Source organism: Vulpes lagopus, chromosome 12, assembly GCF_018345385.1.
Source record: "Vulpes lagopus strain Blue_001 chromosome 12, ASM1834538v1, whole genome shotgun sequence".
NCBI classification, from domain to species: Eukaryota; Metazoa; Chordata; class Mammalia; order Carnivora; family Canidae; genus Vulpes; species Vulpes lagopus.
The window spans coordinates 2,007,092-2,033,410 of NC_054835.1; the positions used below are offsets into that span (position 1 = coordinate 2,007,092).

The following is a 26,319-nucleotide window of genomic DNA, read 5'->3' on the forward strand; positions in this document are numbered from 1 at the left end:
ATAACTTCCAAACACAAAAGCAAACTTTAGCACCACTGTTGATCAAGCTTAGGAAAAGCCCTGAGCCAGTGCCTTTATTTCTAACAACATAACACAGTAGCCCCACTCTAACTGCAAAGGCCAGAGTTTAGGTCATTAATGTCTGGATCCAAAAGCAAGAAAAAACTCACTCCTTCTGTAGCCTGCATGGCACAGATCTTAAATACTCAACTTTAAATTCATTTTGAAATCAGCTGAGAATCAAACAATATGTAAAGAGAGGTTTACAGACTCCAATTTTAGTCACACTTTTCTCTATGGGTGTTTAAGTTTAGTACGGAAAGCAGTTTATGGAGAAATCAGTTTAGCAGGGTGAAAAAAAAAGGTACAGTTACTACATCAGAGTTTGACCACTTTGTACAAAGTTATTACTAAGCTATCTTCCTCAGAGATGCCTAGTGGGAATACTTTATTAACAATAATCTCTACCACTGCATGAGGGTCTACTAATGTGCATGGAACTTCGGTCACATTATTTCTAACTGTCATCACTTTAAGGCAGGTGCCCCATTTCGCAGATGGTGAGGCACACACGCACAGTTCAATGGCTCGTTCATATGCCATGCAGACAAATGGTGAAGCTCAGATTCAAACTTAGGCTCGCTGCCTGCCCCAAAAGCCTATGGTCTATCCATAACCTCCCCCAAGAAGCAAAAACAATAACATGCATTAATCTGTGCAGATTTCAGCTTGGTTACACATTGCTGTGGTCCATTTAAAGGCCTTCCGAATCAATTATTTTAGGTCATTAAGAGGAAGTTTAATTTGGTTGACAAACACCCCTACTGTGGTGACCTCACCTATCAACAACAAATGCCTGATGGTCACAAACCCGGACCATGAGTCTGTGAAGCATGGTGTTAAGCAAAACCACATGTGCCCAGATTCCAAGTAAGATCTGCCTAGGCCAAGGGTATGGCTCTTCAATCACCACGCGGCTGGTCTCTGAGCTCCCACAACGGCCCTGCCCCTTATCGCTTGCAAGGACTTTATGAAAAGAAGCCACCAGTCCCATGTGGCTATGCTCAGTTAAAAGTGCCTTTGAGTTAATGTCAATTTAGAAAAAGTCACTCACTAAAAAATACAAAAGGAGGCTGAGAGAGGGGAAAGTCAATCTTAGGTAGATGCCTTCTAATGATGCAATACTGATACACATATAGTCACTTCCATTTATTTGGCACCTACCATGTGTCAGGTATCAATTCCCTCACTTACTCATTAAAAACTCCTATGAAGTGGGGGAATCTACCCATTTAAAAGCGAGGCATCTGGGGCTCAAAGAGAAACCATAACATCCCATCTGCAAAACCTACACTTCCTTCACAGGAATGCTATGGCTAAAGTGCCATGTACACTGATAGACTCTCATTCAATGGTTGATGTCATTAGATATTTCTAATAGGCCTCTCTCTTTTTATTTTTTTTAAAGATTTATTTATTTATTTATTTGTTTATTTATTTATTTATTCATGAGAGAGAGAGAGAGAGAGGCAGAGACACAGGCAGAGGGAGAAGCAGGCTTCATGCAGGGAGCCCGACGTGGGACTCGATCCCAGGACTCCAGGATTGCACCCTGGGCCAAAGGCAGGCACCAAACCGCTGAGCCACCCAGGGATCCCCTCTTTTTAAAAGATGTGTTTATTTATTTGAGAGAGATTGAGAGTGCGAGCAGGGGGTGGGGAGGGGCAGGAGGAGAGGGAGAGAGAGAGAATCTCAGGTTCTCCCCGCTGAGTGCAGAGATAGATTCTGGGACCCCCAGATCATGACCTGAGCTGAAATCAAGAGTCAGATGCTTAACGGACTGAGTCACCCAGGTGCCCCTCCAGTAGGCACCTCTTTATCTCTAAAGAAGACAATAATTCTTTTGTATGGAATAGTCTAACTGTGTGGTGCAGGAATAATACTCTCCCCACCCTCTGCCAAACTGACCTCTTGGCTCGTCTAAAGTTACCTGGATTCTAACTAGACCATTAATTAGGGCTAGAATTTGAACCCAGAGCCGCCTAACTCTAGAGCCTGAGAGTCCTTTCCACACAGCCTCCCTGCGTGCTGCTCCTTTTCTTATAATCTGACAGGATTTTGATTAGTTCATGCTTCTCTCAGTAACAGTTTATAAACTAAATTTTCTTTGAAGTCAGTTTTCCCATTGCTAAGCGGAACTTACTTATAATGACTGGCTAAGTGATGATAGGAAAATTGGCAAACAAGAGCATCAATGATGGTTTCACATTTTCTACTGGGATTCTCCCTCATAAATTACTCAGTTTTTCTAATCTATAACAGAGGCTTATCTCATCTCACAAGAGAACATTTCAGTCACAACAAATTATACTGAAAATGTACTGACTGCAAGAGATACTTAAATCATCCAGAAGTACTTGTTTCCTTTGATTACATAAATTACTACTAGAGCTTTAAATTGTTTTATATTAACTAATTCTAGTATTAGGATAAGTGACATTTAAGACTCACACTCGTTTTAAAAGTAGACAGCACTGTGAAGAGGAGAGAGCTTCCAGGGGAAGCCCATCAGGTGAAATCCAGGAGCTCCTTCAGGTCCTAGGTTGAACAGAGCTGCTGGGCCATCACTCAATGCTGTGCATGTGACAGGGACTTACATATGATATTCTGCATGGTAACAAATTGAATGCTAAGAAAATTCCAGCAAGACCAAGCTACTGTCCAACTACCTTCTTCTTTATATAATAAAGCAAGCACCAGCAAGCAATTTAAACATGCTCCTAACTGCAAAGAATGTTTGGTATAGTATTTTTCAAAAGCTCTTCAATACAAAAGTGATACGTTCATTGTATCACTAAATTCTCACAACACCCTGAGATAAATAATATCATTTAAATTTTACTGATGAGAAAATGAAGTCATGGGGAGGCTAAGTAACCCAGATACAAATGTACTTAGAGCTCTTCTCTGGTACATGAGGCTGCTGGACTTGTCTCCCTGATGATCCCCTCACCAAAATCACCAGGGCATGGCATAGGAGCTGCCTTGAGAAGGAAAGGCTCAGGCAAAGTTGGGGCCTCTGCCCAGCAGAGGGGCAGGGCTAGGCATGATCCACATAGCCTGATGAGACAGTGCACAGAGCAGAGGCCCTGGGTCCTTGATTGAAATTATGTTACCTGAGCCTCAGCTTCCCCATTTGTAAATATGGATACCTCCCCCTGGCAGGGAAATTCTGAGGAACACTCAAAAGTGAACACAGGAAAGGTATCTGGCACAGTGCCTGGTATCGAGTAAGGGATTCAGAAGACGTCCCAATCCTCTCCCCTTCCTGCCAAAGCTCTTCCCATGAGCCTGTAACTAAAACTACCAGGTGGAGTCTGTCATGCAACTATCACCTTCTTATAAAGCAAGAAGAGGATTACTTAGCACTAACAAATAAATCTCACATGGAATTTCTCAATTCCTGTGAGGATACATATACAAGTCACCACTTACATCTAAATATAATTATGGCAAAAAATAAATAAATAAATAAATAAATAAATAAATAAATAAATAAATAAATATAATTATGGCTCAGAGTTTTGCATCAATCTTAGCATCAACAAGTGTGAACTACATCTTATTACTGTCTACCTGTGGAGTCCTATGAAGAAGCAAAATGGCACAATGGTAAACAGGAAACACTTTGCTCACTATGAAACTATGCAAAAATAAATTTATATATATATATATATACATATATATATATATATGAACAAAGGATTAAAGACTTTCTATGCTGAGGGGAAAATGAAAAGAAAAAACTAGTTAAAATTGTGTCCATTTATTTGACAGAAATTTGGGTTCTTTGAGAGGCAAAGGAAAAAAGAGAGGTTATTTTTCTTTTCTGTAAATAAGTAAATCCTGTGATTTTGTGTGAAAGCCTGCTAGTTATACTGGGAGCCCCAGTGCAGATACAAACGCTGCCTCTGGCTCCCACAGACCAAAAGGAGATCTAACTTGGCACCTGGATATGGTCCCTAGAGTGGTGGCTCGGTGCTGTGCCAAGCACCTGGTGCATCTGCAAAATCAGGCTTCTAGCAGCTCCCGCTAAGCCTCCTCAGGTAAAGGACGGTGAGAAAGAGAAAGGAATGCTGTGAGTTGGCTTAGTGCCCTCATGTACCTATCACATACCGTTTGACATTTTAATGCTGGGACCTGTGGCTAGGGACCTGTGGATATGGTTTCTGGGTCTCACTCCTCCTGTTCTTACTGAACTGTCATTTAGTATACAATCTAAATTTATATCCTCAAACTGGGCTGTAGAAAGAATATCTAATTCATAAAAAATACTTGGAAACAGGCGGAAAAGACAAAATCTAGTAAAAGTGGTGCTTAGACCCCTGAAGAAAGTCATCACTACAAACACCTCTGTCACAGCGTGGTAGCAAAGGAGCCATTCAGAAGCTTGGGTTTGGGATGCTAACACATCTGAATTTTATATATATGGTTGTGGTGTGTAATTTACTTAAGAATTACCTTGATCTTTATAAATATCAATTTACTTTATTAACATGGTTAAGCAGTTTCCAAACATTTTATATGGAAGGACTGTGTTTCTAATGGCCCAGAAGGAGAAGGCCTGACCATGTCCCTCCTTATTTACACACATCAATGGCTCTCCGTTGCCCTATAAAGTTCAGACTCCTTAACAAGGCTTACAAGGCCCTGGATGGCCTAGCCCTTGCCTGCCTACCTCAGCTCTCTCTCCCTTCAGCTCTGTGCTTCTGTCAGATACTGAACTACTCATACTTTCTGGAAAAATCCATGGTGTTCATTTTAAGTCTTTGTTGACTCTGTTCTCTGTTTTCCTGGTTTCAGTTTAGGTACTTCCTTCCTCTCTGAAGCACAGCCCCCAGGGCTAGATGTAGTGTCTCCCCCACCCAGTGAATTTGGGTTGCCCACCAGACCCACGGCAACCCAAATTCATTCCAATTACTTTCCACTTGTCTGCATCTGCTCCAGACAAAACCCCGTGAAGGCAAGGATTACGTGACATTCACCATTTCATACAGAACGCTTCACATGATGTAGTGCCTGGTACTCAGAAGGCTCTCGAAACATTACTACAGAAGGGGATATAGACTGCATGCCTACCACAGGCCAGGCCCTGGGATACACTGGACACAGACAGGACTCACTTACTTAATCCTTACAACAATCCTAAAAGATGGGTACTAGCCACTTTTACAGATGAAGAGAGATACAGAGAAACCAAGTATCATGCCTGAAATTCCTACAGCAGGGGAGTGGTCAAGCAGAGGACTAACAGTAGCTTCAAATTCTACAAAAGCACTGCTCCCATACCTGATATGGTGTCTCTAGTACTACAAACCAGGAGAAAATAGGGTGAGCACAAACCAGTTTTTTTTTTTTTTTGACACTCTTTTGCCTTAGGTGATGAGGATGATGACTCTTGTAACCTAAGATGTCTCTGAAACATGAATTCAAAGCCATCAACTTAATGTAAATGGCTTTGAGGCCATTGAGGAAATAAAAATAGTAATGGCTGTTGATCTCTGTTGAGTTCTATGTGCCTCATTTCATATGTAAGACAACAGAGATTAAGAGGTCAATTACCCTGCTCAAGATCATCACATAAGCAGGAAGTAGGGGAGCCAGCATCCAGAGCTTACATTCTAACCACTACACTTCACTGCCTCTGTGTATAGGTGGAGCATAATCTACAGGCTAACCCGAGCCTCTGTCTGGAACTGTGCCATGGCTATCGACTTTCCTTCCTCCTTCTTGACCATTCTGCCAACAGGAATGATACATACATATGATATCCTGCATCCATCCCTCATGTTGCTCTGAGGCCTGTACACAAAGCATTGCTTGTGAGGCTTGGAAAGGAAAGTCTTCATTTAACAAAGAGGAGAAGCACCATCTACCAGATGTGACCTGGCACCTGCTACCAGACATGGCACAGAAGAGGGGTGGCAGAAATGTCTCCTGAACTGAGGTTGAGAGAATGAAAGGAAACAGCCAATGTGTAATCTGGCCACATTTCGGTACTTTCTAGCTGCCAGCTAACAAGATCATTCTCTCCAAGAAGGAACTAGGTCTATGCCAATAGCCTTGGCTATCCTGCTAACTTACCATTAGCCTCAAATTAACGTTTGCTTAAATGAGAGAAAGAATATAAAAAGGCAGAAGGAGGGGTAAAAATCATGATCAACTATAAACTTGTCACTGAGGAAGGCAGGCAGACTTTTTAAGGGGACGAGGTTATCATCTAACACACAGCAAGGGCACCCTGGGAGAGCAGGAAGACTAGAATGAGGTCTTTCCCCAAAATAACCTTTTTACAAATGAGAACACTAGGTTATAATTTATATTTCGTTTTGTGCAACAAATTTGAGTGTCATAAAAATGGTTAAAAAGTCTTCCTATGGTAGCTTTTTCTAAACTTTTATGAACATCTGCCACATTCATTTGAAGTTTAAAAAATTCTGGCACATATGCAAAGGCATAATAAGGTGCCTATAGCTTTCAAGAAAAAATAACAAGACAGTCAAAAATAAGCCTTTTGCTGAATTGCCAGTAAGAAAACTAGTGTGCGAGAGGAGATGGGCCTTCCCGAGCTCCTTCCTGAAAGAGCTTTCCTTTGGCCCCAGGTACGAACTCCTCCCTGAGTATTACAGCCCATAGTTCCCAGAAGAAACCTCGCAGGAAAGCATTTCTCTCCCTTGAAGGGTATAATAGAACCAGATAAACCCAATCAAAAGGATGACTAGAGCACTTGGGAGTCTGAACTGAAATCCACTTGAGGAGACAGAAAGACTAAACTCCATAATTGGGTAGTTCATGGCTGCCCAACACACCCAGGCCATGTGACTTTGTCTGGAAAGTGGCTTAGCTGGCCTCAAGCACAGGGCGATGACTATTTCTGTTTTTCTTTTAGTTCTGACCACAGAGGAATCCAGCATGGCAAACCCCTTCCCAACTTCAAACAGGTCTAAGATTTACCTTGCCTGGCACTTTCTGAACCTTCTCACTTAAAACCCTTCAAAGACTGAGGTGAGTAGACTTGCACCCATTCACCTAAACACAAAACTGTCAAGTGTTAGCTTCAAAATTGACATATATTTTGCACTGCATGTTTCACTACCAAAGGCCTTTTCAAAAATTCCTTACAACCATATAAAAAGTAAAAAAAATTTACTCTATCTTTAAGTAAAATTGTAGTGCTAGGTTCCCTGGAAACAGTGATGCCTACTGGAGGCTCAAAATGTGTTTGGAATTCCAGTTTTCCAAGCATGCACTCAATCCTTCTTTTCAGAAAGCACCTGCTCAGCGTCCTGCTAGGTACTGAGGACACTACATGAATGAAGCATAGTCTTTGTTCTCAAAGAACTCACACTCCTAGGGATGAGAGAGGAGACACAGAAGCAGATGGCTATCATCCAGAGCAAGAGGTACAGGAAGCAAAAGAGGACAACCAGGGACTTCTGGGAAGAGCTGGAGAAGGACAGCCTTAGTCAGGGCAGGTAGGGGAAAGGGGGGCATGTGAGTGTGTTTGGGAATCACTGAGGGCACTGGCTACCAAGGGACAGTAAGAGGACACAAGGCATGACAGCGGTAGAGACTGAGCAGAACGTGGGGAGAGCAGAGAGAGGCAGGATGCAGAGGTACAGCGCCAGGCAGAAGGTACTCCACCAAATGTCAGGACTATGCCCTGAATTTCACCTCCGTCTTCCTCCCTCAACAGCCTAGCAAATATTTGGAACACGGAGGCCTTCATTTTGCTTATCAAATAAATGAATAAGGCTTCACAAGAATCCAAGAGAGCAAAGAAAAAAAGGTCAATGAAGGCAGTGAGGAAGGAACAGGGTGGGAGAACTGTCAGAGGCACAGTGACTACTTAGAGAGAAAGAATGAGGAAGAAGAGTACTCAGCCATGCTCAGTGTGTCCCGCTTTGGTGGCTTTGCAGGCAGTGGTGCCACTCATAGGGATCTGGAACAGCGGCAGGCCGTGTGTGTGTGTGTGTGTGTGTGTGTGTGTGTGTGTGTGTGTAGATAACGCATTGTTTGGGGGAGTCTGAGTTTGAAACATCTGTAGCACATTAAGTGACAGTCAACTGGCACTTGAAACTTTGCATGTGAAGTTCACAGAAAGGGATGCCAGTATGAGAATCACAGCCAAGAGTCACTGACACTACCCTTGGTAACTGAAGCAAAAAGCCTTATGTGAGTTGACTAGAGGGCATGTGGTGAAGAAAAGCAAGCTAAGACTACTAGAAAGGTGGACAATACTAAAGGTAAAGGGACATGAAAAGAAGTCTGAAAGAGCCTGTGCTGGAACAGTCTGGAAGGCAGGAGGAGGGGCAGGGAAGAGCTGTGGACTCTGATAAGACCAAATGGCCTTTAGATTCATGTTTCAAACTCTGCAACAGCTGGCATGAAAGGTCGATTAGAAAGTATTCACTTTTAATTTTTCACATAGGAGCTTTGAATACACCCCTAAACTTCACAAACAAAGGTAAAACACAGAAGAAATCTCTTCAATCTGATCTAAATACACCATCCAAGATAGTCCATAAACTGTGTACTGTATGTGCTCAGGGCTGGGTGATGACAAGGAGGAACTGTTAACAGAATGTAGGAGCCACATGGCCGTCCTGTCAAATTAGAAATTTGAGCAGATTTCTGTGGTCTATTTTGATCAAGATTCTCAATGTCAAACAAACAGGTTTTTCGATAACCAACTTGTTTCATTTTCGTAAGCACAATAGCACAGTGTGCAACAGTTAGTGAAGAAGCAGGTGGTCCTCGTCGACGTGAAATGAAGGGAACAGAAGAAGAGAAGTAGCACTTCCTATAAGACATGCAAAGCATCATCACAGACGGACATGGCTCTAGATTTTCCCTCTGAGAGCGTATCTCCTGTGCAAAATAGGCAACCCCCCCTCCCACCTCATTTTGCTCTAGTACAAATTTAAGCTCTCTCTTGAGAAGGGAAAAGCTTAAGGTTCATGTCTACAAACCAATGGCACTTACAAAAGCACAGAAAAGTCCTTTAAAAGAACTGCTATCTAATTGGTACAGCCATACAAAAAGCAATCTGGCACCAGATTCATAGCTTTGACCAAGCATTTCTACTTTGGGGGTTCTGTGCTAAGGAAATAAGTCAAAATGCAGATAAAGCCTTATGCATAAAGATGTTCACTGAAATGCTATTTATAATAGTGAAAAATGGTAAACAACCAAGTGTCCAACAATAATAGGAAAATGGTTAAGTTGTGGTATATCAAAAAAGTGGAATGACAGGCAACAAACTAAAAATTATTATTACTGAGAGTAGATTAAAAACATGTAGAAATCCCCATGCAATAATGTTAAATGAAACAGACATGAAATTATATATACATATATATACGCACATCAGTTATGCACATTTATACAAAATATATATTCATAGGCTATAGACTATAGACTGGGAGGAAGAATAGTTTAATGCTAACAGTAGTTGAATCTGGAATAACGGTACTGTGGATAATTTTAACTTTCTTCTTTATACTTCTTTATACCACATTGTCTATAATGAAAATTGTAATATTGATATTGATTTAGAATAAACATCATTTGGAAAAGTAAGCAAATTCCTTTCCCTCGTTCAAACCCTTGAAGAACCCCTTCCTCCTGCCTCTATGTACCTCACTCCCTCACCCATGAAAATGGACAATCTCCAAGCAAAAGTGGAAAAACACTGGGAGCCAGAGCCCAGTGGAAAGGGTCTCCACTGAAGCTCAGCTCTGTGCACCTGGGAGAGGTGTTGCTTCGACATGCTCCCATGTGCAGAGCTGTGAATCCAGAGACTGTCTTTTTCGCCGCCACATATCAAAACAAAGCCACAAGTAGAGAGATCTGGGGAGGAAAGGCGCCAACTTACCTCCATTAAACTTAAATGGATTCCTATGAGGTAGGGCATGGGAGCACTGTGAAGAGAAACAGAGACACACAGCTGCTTTAATGTCTGTTGCTTCCAAGAGAAAATTACAGATGGTTCATTATTTGGAGAAAAACTGTTTTAATAAACGTATGCACAGTTACATTTCCTTTCACAACAAAAATCCTAATGTGACATTTTGTTCCCAAGCCTAAAAACTTCAGAAGGATTTCAAAATGTGGGCAGCATTTGAAGCAGCATGGGTGGTGGGACAAGCACCGACCTTGGTGTTAGTCCCTAAGGAGCAGCTATGTGACTAGCCTCAGTTGCCTTATCTTTAAAATGGGATACTTGAAAAAAACTGACAGCTTGTGACCAGAATGAGAGAGAAGAATATATGTCAAGAGATTAGTAGAGTTCCTGGCACAAATGGAAACTGTTATTGCCACAATTACAACAGAAATACAGTTACCAAGGTTGAATGGAAGGCATGATGTGTTTCAGTGAAGAATGATTTTTGTTATTGGCTGTTTCCTTCTGCCAGCCAGAGATGTGATTTAATTCTCTGTTCTGACTGGCCTAAGTCCTGAAGAACTACGAGCAAGCCTTCCCCCACCAATTGCACACATGCCATCCAGTGACACCATGATTCACAAAGCCCTTTTCAACTGCTTCATTCAAAGGGAGGGCAATGGTTCCTTGAGTAGTAACTGAGCAGGAGTGGAGAACCCGACTCCAAAGCTCTTAAAGCCTGGGCATTATGGACTGATTTCCGTGGGTTTCGGGAGCGTGAGTGTGTGTGCGCGCAAATGTGTATGTGTACATGCACTTGCATACAGTATCATTTATGATGCCACTTACCAATGATAAATGGGTTAAGTATCACACGAGGAACTTCAAATTCACCTTTCCTAATCCACACAACAATGGCACAAGGTAGGTGTTATCCTCATTTTACAGGGGAGAGAATAGTCCCAGAGAGCTTAAGTCACTTCTCTAACGCCACAAAACAAAGAAAGCAGGAAACCTGGGATGACTCCGAAGTTTCTTCTTCTGTGCCACACTGACTTCATAATACCGAACCTACAATTCCTGGGCCCACCTCCCACGAATGTGTTTCTTGGGTATGGTAGGGGAGGGAGGGCAAGTAGTAGGAGGCAGAGAGAAAATGGCACCCTTTCCACATGTCTTTTCAGTAAGTGACACGTCCTACGAAAGGTGCAAGAGTATTTTGTGAGCCTAGAGGAAAGATACCTGGCTCTGATCAAGGTGACCAGGTTCCTTTCCTCTGGGGCAGCCAGGAGCGTAGAAGTGGATCTACAAGGATGGCTTTTCTTGGGAACAGGGTTGTGGAAATCAGAATGATAAAAAATGAGAAAGCAGAGGTGTGCTTTCTCTTGAATGCTAAGGAGTTGAGGCTTTATCCTGAAAGCAATGGATAGTGAATGAAGGTTTTCAAACATCAGATGTACATTTTTAAATTGCTCAAACATTTAAAAATAAGAGAGGGCATAATTCCCTCATTACCATTCAACAAACAAAATTCTTCAAGCAAAAATCTTTCTCCAGAATATAAAATGTCCTCAGCAGTAATATATCTTGGGAGCCTGTAAAACAGACTTGAATATTAGTAGCACAGTTTGGGAACTATTCTTCTAGAAGACTTTTGTATTTGAAAATAGCCAAAGAAAGAATTATAAACACAACTGCAGTGAAAGTGGAGTTGTCTTTGCTTTCTTCTTCCTCTCTCTTTTTAAGAAAAGGTATCTGCTGTGCACATTCAGCTTCTCTTCGCTTCTAGGGGCAAGGAAATGCCCTATGATATTTTTTTCGCTTAAACTGTAAACCATTAGTTTAGCTGCCAGCTACACAAATGCTCAAACTTCCCAGTGTGCCGGGCTCTGCTGTCCAAGCTTTTTCCAGTGTACACTGAAATGAATGTGTTTCTAATTAAGTAGCTTCAGGAACACGACAGCTTCAATGTCAAAAATACAAAGTCTGAACCCTGGCAGGAAGTCTTAAGACTGCAAATGTCTCATCTAGTGGAATCTTGCCTAATGTAATGAAAGGAAGCAGGAAGGGTGCAGAATTCCAGAAAAATGGCCACTTATTAATTTGTCCAGAAGCACAGCCTAACACATTGGAGAAAAACTCCAATCCATAATGTTTAACCAAATCTTATCAACTTTTCCAGCTCCTACATTTAATCATGCAATTGACAAATGACGCTGAATTTTGATTAGAATTTCAGAACCAAAATTCCGGCAAATGAGTTAACGTACACAAAAAGACCATTTAAACAACTGTGAAAGTCCCTGTGTAACTAAAGGCTCTTACCTGAAAAAGAAATGTTTTCTAGAATTTTAAATATGTAGGTTTTAATGCCATGCATGCCCTTTTGTCCTACAATAAAAATCAATGATACTCTGAAAGAGAGGAGAAGGAGTCATGCAGAAGTGACTACAGATGCAAAATGGGACAAAGCAGGACTCACCCTTTAGGTATCATTAGGTAGGCATTTTTTTTAAGCCCAATAATTTCCCAAAGAGTAATTATGGCCTATCATAGAAGTGCAATTTCTTAGCCAAGTATTGTTAGGGCTGCAACAGCTCTGTATTTAGAAAATATTGAAAGCACATTTACTCTGAAATCACAGCAGCTCCATGTTTTGTATAAATGCAAATTTAGACAAATACCTTTTACATTATCATCATTTGCTTACAAAGCCTCAAATACTTCCCTGAAATGACTGCATTTCTGCTGTGCAAAGATACTAATTACAAATTCCAAGTGGGGAGAGGAAAATAGCGGCAGGGGAGGAAACCCAGGGTCTCCTTAACATCTCAATGTAGCAAATATATAACTGGGTAATTCTAGGTGTGTTCTGAAAATTTCTATTCTCAGTAAACCTCAATAGTTACTGCAGTTACTGACTTGTTTTTTTTTGGAAACCTCTTTTCTTTGGCTTTTATTATAAAGAGAAATTTGCGGGAGGGGGATCACATCACCTTAAGGCTACTTTTATTTTCACATTTTTCTCATCCAATACTGGCCCACATTAACAAACATATTTATATCTTTGAAATTTATTTTATTGTTTTCTCATTGGCCACATTAACGTCTTCCATATTAGACTACAATCTTTGTGATTAAAGACTGTGTAAGGGATCCCTGGGTGGCGCAGCGGTTTGGCACCTGTCTTTGGCCCAGGGCGCGATCCTGGAGACCCGGGATCGAATCCCACATCGGGCTCCCGGTGCATGGAGCCTGCTTCTCCCTCTGCCTGTGTCTCTGCCTCTCTCTCTCTCTCTCTCTCTCTCTCTCTGTGACTATCATAAATAAAATAAAAAAAAAAAAATTTAAAAAAAAAAAAATAAAAAAAATAAATAAATAAAGACTGTGTAATATTCCACCATGTATGGATGTGCCTTAATTCACTGCACCCTGTTTCCAGAGTTAGGTATTAAGTCACTCACAACTTTTCGTTTTAAGTCACACAGTGGTGAAAATGAACAACTTCACGTGCATGAATTTCCAATCATGGAATTACTAAATCAAGTCAGGGCTATTTGGTGTATACACACACACATACACACACACACACACACACACACACACACACCCCTTTTGTTATTTTTTTGGCAAAGCGCTTTCTAGAAGGCCAGGACCTGCCCCACTGGAAATCTTTCAGGACTGTTTCAGGACTGTTGCAGGGTTAGAGATAACCCACGAAGCACCTGGCATGGGAGCAGCACATGGTCAGCTTGGCAACTTATCATCTCCAGTTGGGTTGTCTCTGAGGCCCTGACATGGCTGGTTCTACTGGACCCATTCTCTTAGCACCCAAAGAATGGTTCCTTGTTCCTGCCCTGGTTCTGAAAGATACCTGGAAAAGCCCTGGTGAGGACAGTCAAGACTCCATTATGAGTGTGAAGTGCTTGATATGCATCATCTGGCACGTGGGTTGCTGACACCAAGTACACTCTTGTTACCATTCTATTTACTAAGTTCAGTAGGTTGCTTAACACTTTCTTTGGAAGGCAACCTTCCCTCTTGGTCTTATATACCACCAAGAATGCAAAGACCACAAGTAAACTATAATTTGTTACTTTCTCACCACTTAGATTGACAAAATTTAAAAACCACTTATCACTCTTGAGCATATCTTAAAAGGAAAACACAGCAAAATACATTTGTTTAACCTATTCCTTTTTTTTTTAATTTATTTTTATTTTTATTTATTTATGATAGTCACAGAGAGACAGAGAGAGAGGCAGAGACATAGGCAGAGGGAGAAACAGGCTCCATGCACCGGGAGCCTGATGTGGGATTCGATCCCGGGTCTCCAGGATCGCGCCCTGGGCCAAAGGCAAGCGCCAAACCACTGCGCCACCCAGGGATCCCTGTTTAACCTATTCCTAAAACACTCTTTCACATTCAGAGTTGGACCACTCTGAATCATTTTGTGATTCAGTCATCAATGTGCATGTTTTTCCAAGGGTATCTCAGTAACAAGACATAATCAAAGTTCATCTAGAAGCTACCATCCTTTATTGGTCCCCCACAAAGAACTTGTTTGTTGCTTCTCAAGAACACAGCAATGCAAATATCTGTTTAACAGCAAACGAATACCATACTTCTGTGTTCTAGGTGCCTTTCAGCATTCTCAGTGACTTTACATTTCAATGCCAATTCTGAGCAAGATTTTGAAGACATTTTAAATGGCAATTTACATGTGCAGAACCAATAATGCACATAACTAACGTGGTGATAATATTAACAGCTATGACCAAGTTCATATACAGGCAGACAACTGTGTCACAACTGCCCTATGGCTGATGGCAACTGTGGGATGCCACTGTGCATCTCCGAGTAGCAGAATAGGGTATAACTCTGTTAGGCTTTTGTTCTCAGGGAATTATTGCACTGACTTCATCAGTTACATTCTGGAAGGGTAAAAAATATTCTTTCTTCCTTCTTCCCTGCAGAATAAAGAGGTTCTGCTGCTGATGCCAAGGCACTGACAATATAATGACCTTTACCTGAAAGGTATGTTTAATTTGAACCCTATTAAGGGAAAAAGGAACGAATATTTATCAAGCTACTAGAATGCAGCAACTTTTATGCATTACTTACACATAATTCTCAAGACAACTCTGCAGGAGTGCTATTTTCTACATTTTCAGACTGGGAAACAGGCTCAGAAAAGTGAAGTAACTTGCCCAAGGTCACACAGCTAGTAAATAGTAAGCTGTGATTCAAACCCAGGGCTGTCAGATGGCTGTGCCCAGCCTGTCCCAGAGCACATGCTTAGTACTTATGATGTGCTGGTACACCATGGGGATTACTCACCCAATCCTCCTACAAACTCAGGCCTGCAATGTAAGGAACTTTCTTACAGGTAAGTTCTACGCACGAGCTCATTCCCCGCATGAATGTGGCTCCTGCAGACTTATTAATGGTCTTGCAGCCCCGTTCATTATTACTGCACATTCACAATTTGTTTAATTCTTTTCCCCAGACAACTAGAGCCCTCTTAATTATGTTCCCCTGAGGTGAGTGGCTACTAATTGGAAAAGAGTCAGGTGAAATAAAAGAACACTGGCTGCTCAAATACATAAAACACAGCTTTCCAGGACAAGGGGGGAAGGGTGGAAGAGGACCTGTGGAGAGGTGGGAGGGCCCCCACCCCCAGGTGAGCAACACCTCTTTGACCTCAGTAAGGAATTAGCTAAGAGCTGCCCAGGGACTTGGAAGGTCCACTGTTTTGCTTTGCTTTGCTTTTCCCCATAAAATGCACAGTCAGCATTACAGTTCACATGTTGTAGTACCCACTCCACCTCTCAGAAGCACACACCTCCTTAATCACATATCCCGACTGACAAAGGGGAACCCCTAAGTCTTTCTTTCCTCAGTTCTCTACTTTCAAAGGAAAGGAAACTCTGAAAAAAAAAAAAGTCTTATTCATTTGAGCTATTCTTTCTTTTTTGGAAAAGAAACAAAAGTGTAAACACAGCTTGTCCTAGACTCTTAAATTCTGCTCTGAAATAACGAGGCCTGGCATAGGTAGAAAGGTTAAAGGACAAGAGGTAGGAGAAAGAACATGAACCAAGACCTCACAGCTCATCTTGTCAGAGAGTGCACGTAATCATAGTTCTGGTCTCATCAAGTGCGACTGCATGATGGTGTATGGGCCACCATCATGGCCGGTGTGCACAAGGAGTCCATCACAGCAGCCACTAGGGGTTCAATAGGCATTTTCCCAGGGGACCCTCACGGCAACATTGGGAGGGAGGTACTACTGCTACCACCACTATACAGATGAAGAAATGGAGGTCATGCAGGTCACACAACTCGTCAATGGCACAACAGACTAGAATCCAAGTCTGTTCACTGAGACAAATGAGCTGATCTTCTCCCAGAAGCCCAGCCTTTGTGGGGCTACTAGAAGGCAGAGGGAAAGGAGATAAGGTCGTCCTTTATCTGCTTACTATGGGCTAGTCAGGAGCTGTGCCAAGTCTCAGGCCAAGTAACCCGCTCTCTGTCTCCCATCACCACAGGAATCCTCTTATTCGCAATTTGTCTCTGAGCCCCAATCCCTTCTCCTTCAAGTCCTACTGAACCTCTGCTGCCCATTGAGCACCACTTCTCACATAAGCCCAGTGGTTGCAAACACCTCCTTTTTTAGAGTCTTTTGTGTGGGTTGCCCATTTGGCATAAAGCACATGTTAATTTGCATGTTATTCTAGACTGTCAGTCACAGGAGAATCAAACTGTTTCCTGTTTCAGAGTCTACCACATGCAGAGCACAGAAGAATAGTGACAGTGGAGCTGCCACATACTGAGTGCGCACCAGATACCAAGGGCTGTGCAGGAGGCTTTAGCCACCTTATCTTATTGAATCCCCAAATAATCCAATTTATACCATCCATTTTATAGATTTAAAAAAGGATTCCCAGAAACCTGCCATTGGTCGCAGTTAATGGTGATTCCAGCTCAAACTCTTATATTTCAAAGTCTCTTACACTACTCTTACTTAATATTAACTTCTCTTAGCCATGATGCTAATTTAAGAAAACAAAAACTGGCTATTTGATAATTATAACTGAAAAAGAAAACAGCAAGGAGATACTGTAAAGAATAAAACTGTTTGTCTTACTAGCTTAAAGGAAGTGATGTTTTTTGTTCTAAGATTTAAAGCCGTTTAATATAGCAACAAAAGTAGGAAAAGAAATAGGGGCAAAGGGAAAAAAAAACACAAGCTGGGGTGAAACTGGCACTCCAATTGTATGCTGTGAAGTTTTGAACACCTGCTGGCAAAGCCATAGACCTGGCTCTGAGCATGCCAGCTGCCAACATCCAAAGAGGGAAATGGGATCATCACAGGTTCATGGTGTCCATAGAGAAAAATCAACTAGTCGTTCTGGAGCTTGAATTGGAAAAAGGCAACTGGGGAAGAGAAAGAGAACACGAAGATTTACTATGTGCCCAGTGCCTTCCATAGGCTGTGCAATCAACAAATGTTACTATGTGTCAAGCGTCCCATTGGGCTGGGGAGACAGGACAGAGACAACAGTTCAGGTCCTTGCCTACTTGGAGCTTACAGTTAGCAGCAGACATGAAATAAGCTTATTAGTGTATGCGTGTGAACCGGGGTAAGGCAACATACAAGGTGCTGGGGGTGGACCCGAGGGGACCTCATTTCATCGTGGCAGCAGTCTTGAAAGGCTGATCTCCATAATTTACAGAGGCATCTATGGCTCAAACAGGTTAAGTGACTTGACAAAGGTCACAGCTGGTGAGAGGCAGAAAATACGGCTTGAAAAGCAGAAGGGGTACAAATGCCATGAGTTAATCACAGTTTTTTTTTAGGGGAAAAGGTATTTAACTCTGTGGCTGGTTTCCACCCAGCCGTCCCTGATTTATGAGCAATAGCCTGGGACAAGGACCCATGAGAGGACAAGAGCAATTCTGGATTGGGAGACGAGGCACGTGTGCTTTCGGGAGCCAGCTCGCAGGGCTCACAATTGTGAGGGTAGGCAGGACGCGGTGTCAGGCACTAGAAGTGGTTGGCTAGTGTGACACAGGTCTATCACTACAGTGGAAGCATGGGGGAGGGGCTGGGGACAGTGCCCTTCTCAGTGTGGCCCTGGGGCTTCCTGGGGTAACCCTGGAGCTTGGAAGAGATGCCTTCCAGAGCTCTAAGCCCCTGAACCCAACCTAAATGAACACATGAGCTACAAAGATAAGGCCTGAAGGAAAACCCAGAAAGGTCAACATCAAAGCCTGAAGTGGTCCGCCCTTTTGTGCCTCCTCAATCTACCGGAAGGAGACATACTTGGAAAACATCAGGAAGGGCTCCATGGCTAAGACCACTGTAGCAGGAGAAGTTAATCACAGAGAAAAGGTCAGGAGACAGGGCTCTCTATTGCCCCAGAGAGTTCAATGAGAACCATAACAGCCATAGCCAGCTGCAAAGGCAAGTCTCAAGTTGTGAGCCACCAGCAGCCCATGAGACTCCCAGAGAAGTGCAGGAATGAATAAAGTAAGGAAGAAATGGAGAGAGAGGGAGAGGAGAGGGAGGGGAAGAGGGAGAGAGGGGGAGAAAGAAAGAGAAGAGTGTATGGATAAATCAAAAGAAAGTAAACTCCTCCAAATGTAGAAGTTTAAAATGCAACTGGTAAGAGGGAAAGAGCTCTTTTTGTTTTTCTAGGCCTAAGATATGTCAATGCCAAGATGCACAACATCCAATTACTTCTTAGCCTAGCTTCTCAGTCTTTCAAATGTTTAAGGGTAAAAACCTACTGGTTCTGTTGAGAGAATACTCTGAGCCTAGCACTGTGCTGGTGGCTTCATGGACTCTCCCTTGTACCAACAACCAAGAGGGGCAGGGATGCTTATCTTAAAAGTCCTCCATGAGGTAAGGCACCTCCACTGCTGAGGCATGACGGCATCATGCAGTCTGTGGCTCCTGCTCTATTGGGGACCAGGAACATGGCTAGAATGTTTTTGTTGTAGAGACCACTATGCTGTGACCAAAGAAATTCCACAGTTTTCTAACTGTTGGGTCCAAGATAGGCTCCAGGTCAGAGAGGAGTGAGGAATGACACACAGAATGTGGCTCAAGAAATAGAAAGTCAGGCCAAGGCTTGGTTATATAAGCAGAGGTCAGGGCCAGCTATGTTCCAGGGAGGCTAGTCAGAAACCGGAGCAAGGGAAGCAAGCTGTGTTGCCCCTTGCCACATCAGGCAGCCAGACAGGGGCTGGCAAGCTGGAACCAGTAGGACAGTTTCTCATGTTCAGATGTAGATGCAGGAGCAGAGGAGGTGGGGGGCCCTCAGGGCGGGGAAGCAACCATCAGGAGAGCTCCCCAAAGGATGGGTCGGTGAGCTAACAGCCACCATCCCCAAGCAGGGAAAGGCCATTCCCATGGGGATGGGGCACTATGACTTCTCTAACCCTGCAAGTCTCTGCACCACTGAGGGCATGCGATGCTGGATGACAGCCGTCTCATCTCGATGCACACCTAGCATCTATGCCATCAAGGGCACCTCACAGGGACCAAGTTAAGGGTCTGATGCCAACTACCTACACAGAATACTCATTTTCACAGAACATTTGCTTTCTGATGTATACGCTTTTGGAAGGTTAAAAAAAATGTGTGTTTTTACATAAGAATGAACTATCTTACTAACGATAAGGAATGTATTAAAAATCTCATGGACCTAGAATTAGTGGTGGTGGTTGTACAACCTTGTGACTATATAAAAAAAACCTCTGAATTGTATGCGTTTTTAAAAAAACCTACTATATATGTTGCAGTATATGAATTACATTTGAATTTTAAAAAATCAAATGTAGAACATGAACCTTTAGAACCTACAGTATCAATATAGATTCTTGTCAAATCTATAGCATAGATAATATAGAGAGCCCAGTCTCTTCTTTCTGCCATTTTACCACAAGGAAGACAGTTTACTCATAAATTGTCCAAAACTTCCTCCAAAGACTCTTGGCATTCTCACTCTTGGGTGCTGCTGAAGGAAATGTAGGTGCATCTTAATGTAGTGACTGTCGACACCAAACACGTTTTTAGGTTGCCAGGCTTCTCGTGGAGAACCATATTTTTAGCTACACTCTTGTGGATGAGGCAACGGGAAGCTTGGAGAAATTATGTGATTCACCCAAAGACATGTATTCAGTGGGATTTGGACCCAAAACTTATCTACTATTCAGCCTCTCTGTTCAAATGCCAGGGTCAAGGTTAGCCAAATCTCACTAAGAGATTTACCTGGAAATCTATAATTTCCCTTTCTTTGTTCAACCAATACACATTGTTTATACATTTCCAGCCTGTCGGGCCCACCACAGACCCAACTTTCCACCTCCTTCTGTCTGAAACCGAAATCCTGGTCCTTTTCCTATCCTACCGTTCCCAAAGGAGCTCCTGTTGTGGTGGTTCCACCCCCTGAGCACTGGACCTACACCCTTGCTGCTTCTTAGCTTAAAAAAAAAATCTGTTCTCCTGCTCTTGCCTGGACACCTGAATTCTTTAGTGAAGGAGTGTTTTATCAGATCCAGAACCATCTATAAATAAGCTCCTACCTTCCTGTGCCCCAGCCAGAGACATAGGAGGCACTCATAAATACTCGCTGCAAAATGGAAATGACAGTTTTTGCTTACTTGGAATTCAATCTTGAACAGAACCTACATATCCCAGACTTTGGCATATAGAGAATTTTAGCCACATCTGTCTACTTCCATTTTACCTGGGTGTTGTGTATTTCAACTGGATTTTGCTGGGTCATTTATATATATTCACATTAATATCAAAAATAGTACTTACTATTTATGGAACATCCATTTTGTGTCAGTAGTAATTTCTATTCATCTTTGACAGAATAGAAAGGAAGCTCAGAGAAGTTCAGTGACCTCAAAGCTAGTAAATGGGGAAGCCAGAACCAAAGCTAGGTTTTCCTGTTTCCACCACACCACACTTCATTGATATCTATTTCTGTCATTAAAAAGATCAACAATCCCACTAACTTTAGCATCAGTTTATTCCCTATGCAAAATCTCGTGGCATGGATAAAGAGACAGATCAGACTGGACCCAGCTCTAGTCATCTAGAAGTCACCTGACAGCTGTCTCCAGACTGATGCCCCTTCACTATACGAACTGTGCACCCTGTGATTAGCACATTTCAGACTGTTTGCTATAAATTCTAGATGGAATACATGATGCCACATGTAGGGACTGATTCAGAACCCTACAGGCAGCATGGATAAAGAATCTAGAACTAGGGCAGTCCGGGTGGCTCAGCGGGGCAGCCCGGGTGGCTCAGTGGTTTAGTGCCACCTTCGGCCCAGGGCGTGACCCTGGAGACCTGGGATCGAGTCCCACATCGGGCTCCCCACGGGGAGCCTGCTTCTCCCTCTGCCTGTGTCTCTGCCTCTCTTTCTCTCTGTGTCTCTCATGAATAAATAAATAAAATCTTAAAAAAAAAAAAAAGAATCTAGAACTAGTATCTCTCAGACAGAATCTGAGCATGTCCACTCTGAGTGAAAGAATGGTTTCCAGATTCAGGAGATACAATGCCTTTTACAAAGACAACTGTAAAATTCAAACCTAATTGTACACACAGGATATAACTTTTTGGTTCAACCATGTCCTCACAAAGTATCAGGAATTAGCTACTAACTTGCCTCTTGATCTGGCTGGCCTTTGGGGGACAACCTGAACTTGCCCTGATCTGCTCTGGAAATATTTTGTCACAAAGGTATATTAACAAGTGTCCAGAATAACCCAAATATACAATTTGATTTGGGAACTGACATGTAGTTCTTACTAGTAGTAGGACTACTTCTGAAAGAGTAAGGCAGAAAAAGGAATTTACATAGGAAATACCATATGGTTTCTACTGGGACCTTTTATTAGCAACATTAATTAGCATAGTACCCAGTACACAGTAAGTGCTCTATAAATATTTTCTGAATGAAAAAACTTGATTAGCAAGTAATCAAGAAGCCTACATGGAAATTTTTTTCACAAAATCCTGGTGATGGATAAAACTTACTCTCTAAAACTTTGGAGGATAACAGTAAGGAAACCTTTAATATCAGATAGTCTTATATGTTAAGTGCAGACTATCATTTCTTAGCGGTATGACAGTTGTTTACATCACTAAACCTCTCTGAGCTTCAATTTCCTAATCCATACAATGGAGCTAATAATTAAATATTATTTATGGCTTGATTTTGAAGATTTGCAATAATGTTTATAAAGAGTTTGACACACACACTACTCAGTAGTGATTATTATAATGAAGGGAAATGCAGATTCTCATCAGCAAGTTAATCCTTTTGTCCCAGAAATGGGAAGGCCCTCCCAAAACTGGCCAAGGTCAGGGCTGACATCAGCCAAGGTAGGGAACATTCTCATTTTCACATTCAAAGTCAAGAAAATGGTACAGATCTAAAGTAGAAAGGAACCAGCAGCACATGTTTTTAAATATTCATAAGGGCTGGAAATGTCTTACTCCTTTCGTTTTCTCTGCCATCTGCTTTTGTTTCTTTTCTTTTCATTCTTATGCCACAGCTGCAAATGAAAACAACCATACAATAACTCAAGTTAAATAAAAAAAAAAAAATCAAAATAAAAACAATCTGAGGGGTAAAAAGAAAAGATGAATTATAAAGTTTTTCCCTGAGTTCACAAAGCAGCAGAAACAAGAATATTTGATGTGAGTTAAACCTTCTGGAAACCAAAATTCATGTTCCGTGTTTATAATAACCATGATAAGAGCAACCACCATTTACTAAATGGCCCATGTGCCACTTGATGACCAACATCACTAATTCTAAAGCCACTCTTCAAAGTAGGTAAATTAAACCCACTTTACAGAAAAAGATTTTGCAGGTCAAAGAGATAAAATAGATTCTTAATGGTTACACAGCTAATAAGAGATGAAATTGAAATTTGAATCCAGATCTGTCTGAATCCAAAGCCCAGGGTATGCTCTACCACATACCCCTCTCCAAAAATGGGAAGGGATTTGAAAAATATAATTTGGGAATTTTTTAGGGAAGATCATTTGTACTAAACTGATTTATTCAGATAATTAAAATCTGTGATTATACCCCTAATTAGAGTTAACTCAGATAATTGGTTGCTGTATTTGTGAATGTGCAATTAGAGTCTTCCACATAATTGTGGGGTTTTAGGCATCATACTTTCCATGTATTCACTGCATCCCATAGCTTTGCTCTACTGGCCTCTGTTCTACCCGAGGCTGCATTCTAGCTCTTGGGCCCAAGAACCATGACTTGTGATACCAACAGCAGGATCTGGACTCAGCCACATTTAACATGTCTTTGTCCAGAAGTCAATGAACACCTCATCTTCAAGTGCAATGTAAAAAGCTCTCACAGCCTACACTGTTGTCCTGAAAACCCCTAGCAGCATGTACCTGAAGAAAAACTGGCAGCAGTGGTCCTCATGTGTTAATTACACTTTCGAAGTCTATTATGCATAGCAAGGGCACCTGCTGGCAGTGAAAATGACTAGAATCTACCCTTCCTGTGCAGTGAGTAAATTGAGAGTTCATTTCTACAGGAGATAATAGTTTTCAGATTCCATTTCGTGTATCCCCTGCATGGGGACGTACTTAACATTTAAATCATCTGCAGAGGAACAAACCTCCTTCAAATTTACATGTTTCAAGCTCCTAGCACTTTACTTAAAATGCTAGTTATCCCTGCTGGCTCTTACCACCAAGGATTAAACTCAACAGTGGTGAAAGTCACCGAGCACAATAGCATAAAGTTATTAGCATTGACTCAAATTTCATGACATTTGTAGTTTCTGACCAAAGCAGTTGGTAGCAGGCTGAAGGTGATCAAATCAAGCCTTGAATGGAAGATCTGTTTTAACTCTTAGGGTCTTTTATTTCCTCATTCTTACATCTTGTAGTTAATAAACAGATACCAATCTCCACTGGCCTATAATCATCCTTTGGTCGAATGTCAAAAAAGTTCTTTTGTGCAAACAAGAGGCCAGGAGAGGGACTGCTATCATATACACAGAAACCTCCAAGATGGAGCCTAATCACAAAACCCACTCAGGCTCTGAAAAATTCAAGTCTTAGCTTTGCTTTTTTTCTTTTTTTGTTTTTGAGTGGAAGTTTGGGTTGACAAGGGTTTAGTAGCCTTCATTGTCAAGTCTTCTCTTCTAAGGTAGACCTGACAGCATCATCCTCTGGATCAGGCTAGTGACACAGTTCATGAGAGGGCTGGCGTTAGAGAGGAAGTTGAAAAGAGGATCTCGAATCACCTTCCACAGAAAAAAGCAAACCAGCCAATAAATCCTTGAAGCAGATAAGAAAGGAGGGCTGGAAAGAACAACTGGCTAGAATAAATACTTAATTTTTTTAAGTGAAAAATTTCAATTATAGAAACCATACTTTTTCATTGTAGAAACAGAATAAAACAAAATAAAATAAAAATCACACCGAGTTCCTCTCCCTTCTACCCCTCACAAATCCCTGCTAACACTGTGGTGTATTTCCTCTAAGATTTCTGCTGTACCTGTGTGTGTACATGTATACACATATACATACATCTATATATGTATACACACATTTTTGTGTTTCATATACACATGTAATGCTTGTTGTTATAAAAATGGAATAAAAAAATGGAATCATACAGTACATGGTATCTATATTGGAACAAGTTACTAAACCTCTTGGGGCCTTGGTTTACCGATCTGTGAAATGGAACTAATAATAATACCCACCTCACAGGGTTGCTAGAAGAATTAAGTGAGATCACAGACTGGGGCATAGGAGATGCTCAACACTGGAAGCTATTGTTAGCACTGTAATGAACAAAGCCTTCTTTTTGCACAGTTCGGGGAATGTAAGCTGCTAGTTTTAAGCTAGCTGACAATTCAGTAACCAAAGCTTTCGAAATAATAGAAAAATAAAGTTGTACTATTTTGGAGACAGAGGCACTACTATGACTCTGTCAGGTCCTACCAACACCTGCACACAGAAGCCCACTGGAGCTCCTATCTGAAGCTCAGTATCAAGATACATAGGTGAGTCTCCTCCAGGGAGAACTCTTAAAAGGTTTCCTTTTTTTTTTTTTAAGGTTTTCTCTTTAAAGTACATGTCTGGGGTGAGGTGTGCGGGGGGTGGGTGGGGTCTCTTCATAGGGGGATCAAAGACGTGCACAGGGAATGGACCTGTGTCAGTGTGTGTGTGTGTGTGTGTGTATGTGTGTGTGTGTGTGTGAGAGGGGGGTAGGGGCCACATGTCTGTGTGTGGGGTAGGTGTCTATGAGAGTGTTCTACGTTGTGGGGGGCACGGCAGAGGGCTTCTACGAGCTAAGGGGACTGGGAATCACTGTGTGAGTCTGTCTTAGGGAACTTATATCCCCTTTTCCTTCTATTCCTCTCACTATCCTCCTCCATCTTTGTCCTCTTTCCTCCTCTCACTCCCCTCTCTTCTTCTTGTCTGAGTTTCAGTGTCCTCCTCTCTTCAGCCCCCTAGCATTTCATTCAAACAACAAACACTACTGGAGAACAAACATGGTCCTCTCCTTTGAGACCTGTGGCAGTATGGAAAAAATGAACATAGTTGATTTAGAAGCTCGAAAGGAAGCAGCAAGTCTAAGCAAAGGAATGGGCCCTTAATTTCATAAGAAATGGGAGAAAGGTCCAGCTAAAAACAGCTACCTTGATAAGAAAGATACATAACTGAGAGAGAAATGAGCCAATTCACTTAGTGCTATGCACTGGAGAGTGCCATTGATTTGTACCTGATGGCCCTGAGCTACACCTTGGTTGTACACATGGCTTCTTTGGATGAGACTGAGCTCAACACATTCAAAATCGGAGCACTGCAGAACACAGTTAAGCTCTCAGACAATCTGGCCACTTCAGTGAACCTTTTCAGTGACATGACAGGATTGCAAAATGGGCTGGAAGAACCCAGCAAAAATTGTGACTAACCTGATGGTAAATGTCCTAAAATCATCTGTTCTTGAATGACAGGGCTGTGACCCTCTATAGATCCCTTTCTCCTGAAGCTCTTAATTTCTGGCAGGCAGTACCTTTTCCTTCCATTGCTCCCTTATCAATGTCTGCTGACTTGAGCTGTCTGGAGACAATGTCTTTAATCACATTACGCTAGAGAAAGAATTATTCAGAAGGAAAACAGATCCAAATCCATTACACAGACAATCTTTATATATTATATATGGAACAACTTCATTTTGCAGATGAGGAAACAAAGTCTTAAGCCAAGTGACTTGCCCATGGTGGTAGAGCTGACTCTAAAGCCTGACTCCTTTCTTCCTGACACTAAAATACATTTCCCCGAA

The 26,319-nt window shown here is 41.9% G+C and overlaps 1 protein-coding gene across 24 annotated transcripts in view; it reads right to left on the bottom strand.

Moving 5' to 3' along the window:
- Nucleotides 1–26,319, bottom strand: part of DENND1A (DENN domain containing 1A) — a 508,029-nt gene that overhangs the window by 196,380 nt on the left and 285,330 nt on the right. For all 24 annotated transcript variants that reach the window (XR_005983074.1, XM_041724904.1, XM_041724896.1 and 21 more), the window contains one exon: nt 9,938–9,983. Coding sequence is in view for 23 of the 24 variants with exons in the window: in XM_041724904.1 (XP_041580838.1) it covers nt 9,938–9,983 (46 nt within the window). In the remaining variant the exon portion in view is untranslated. The remainder of the gene's footprint in view (nt 1–9,937; nt 9,984–26,319) is intronic.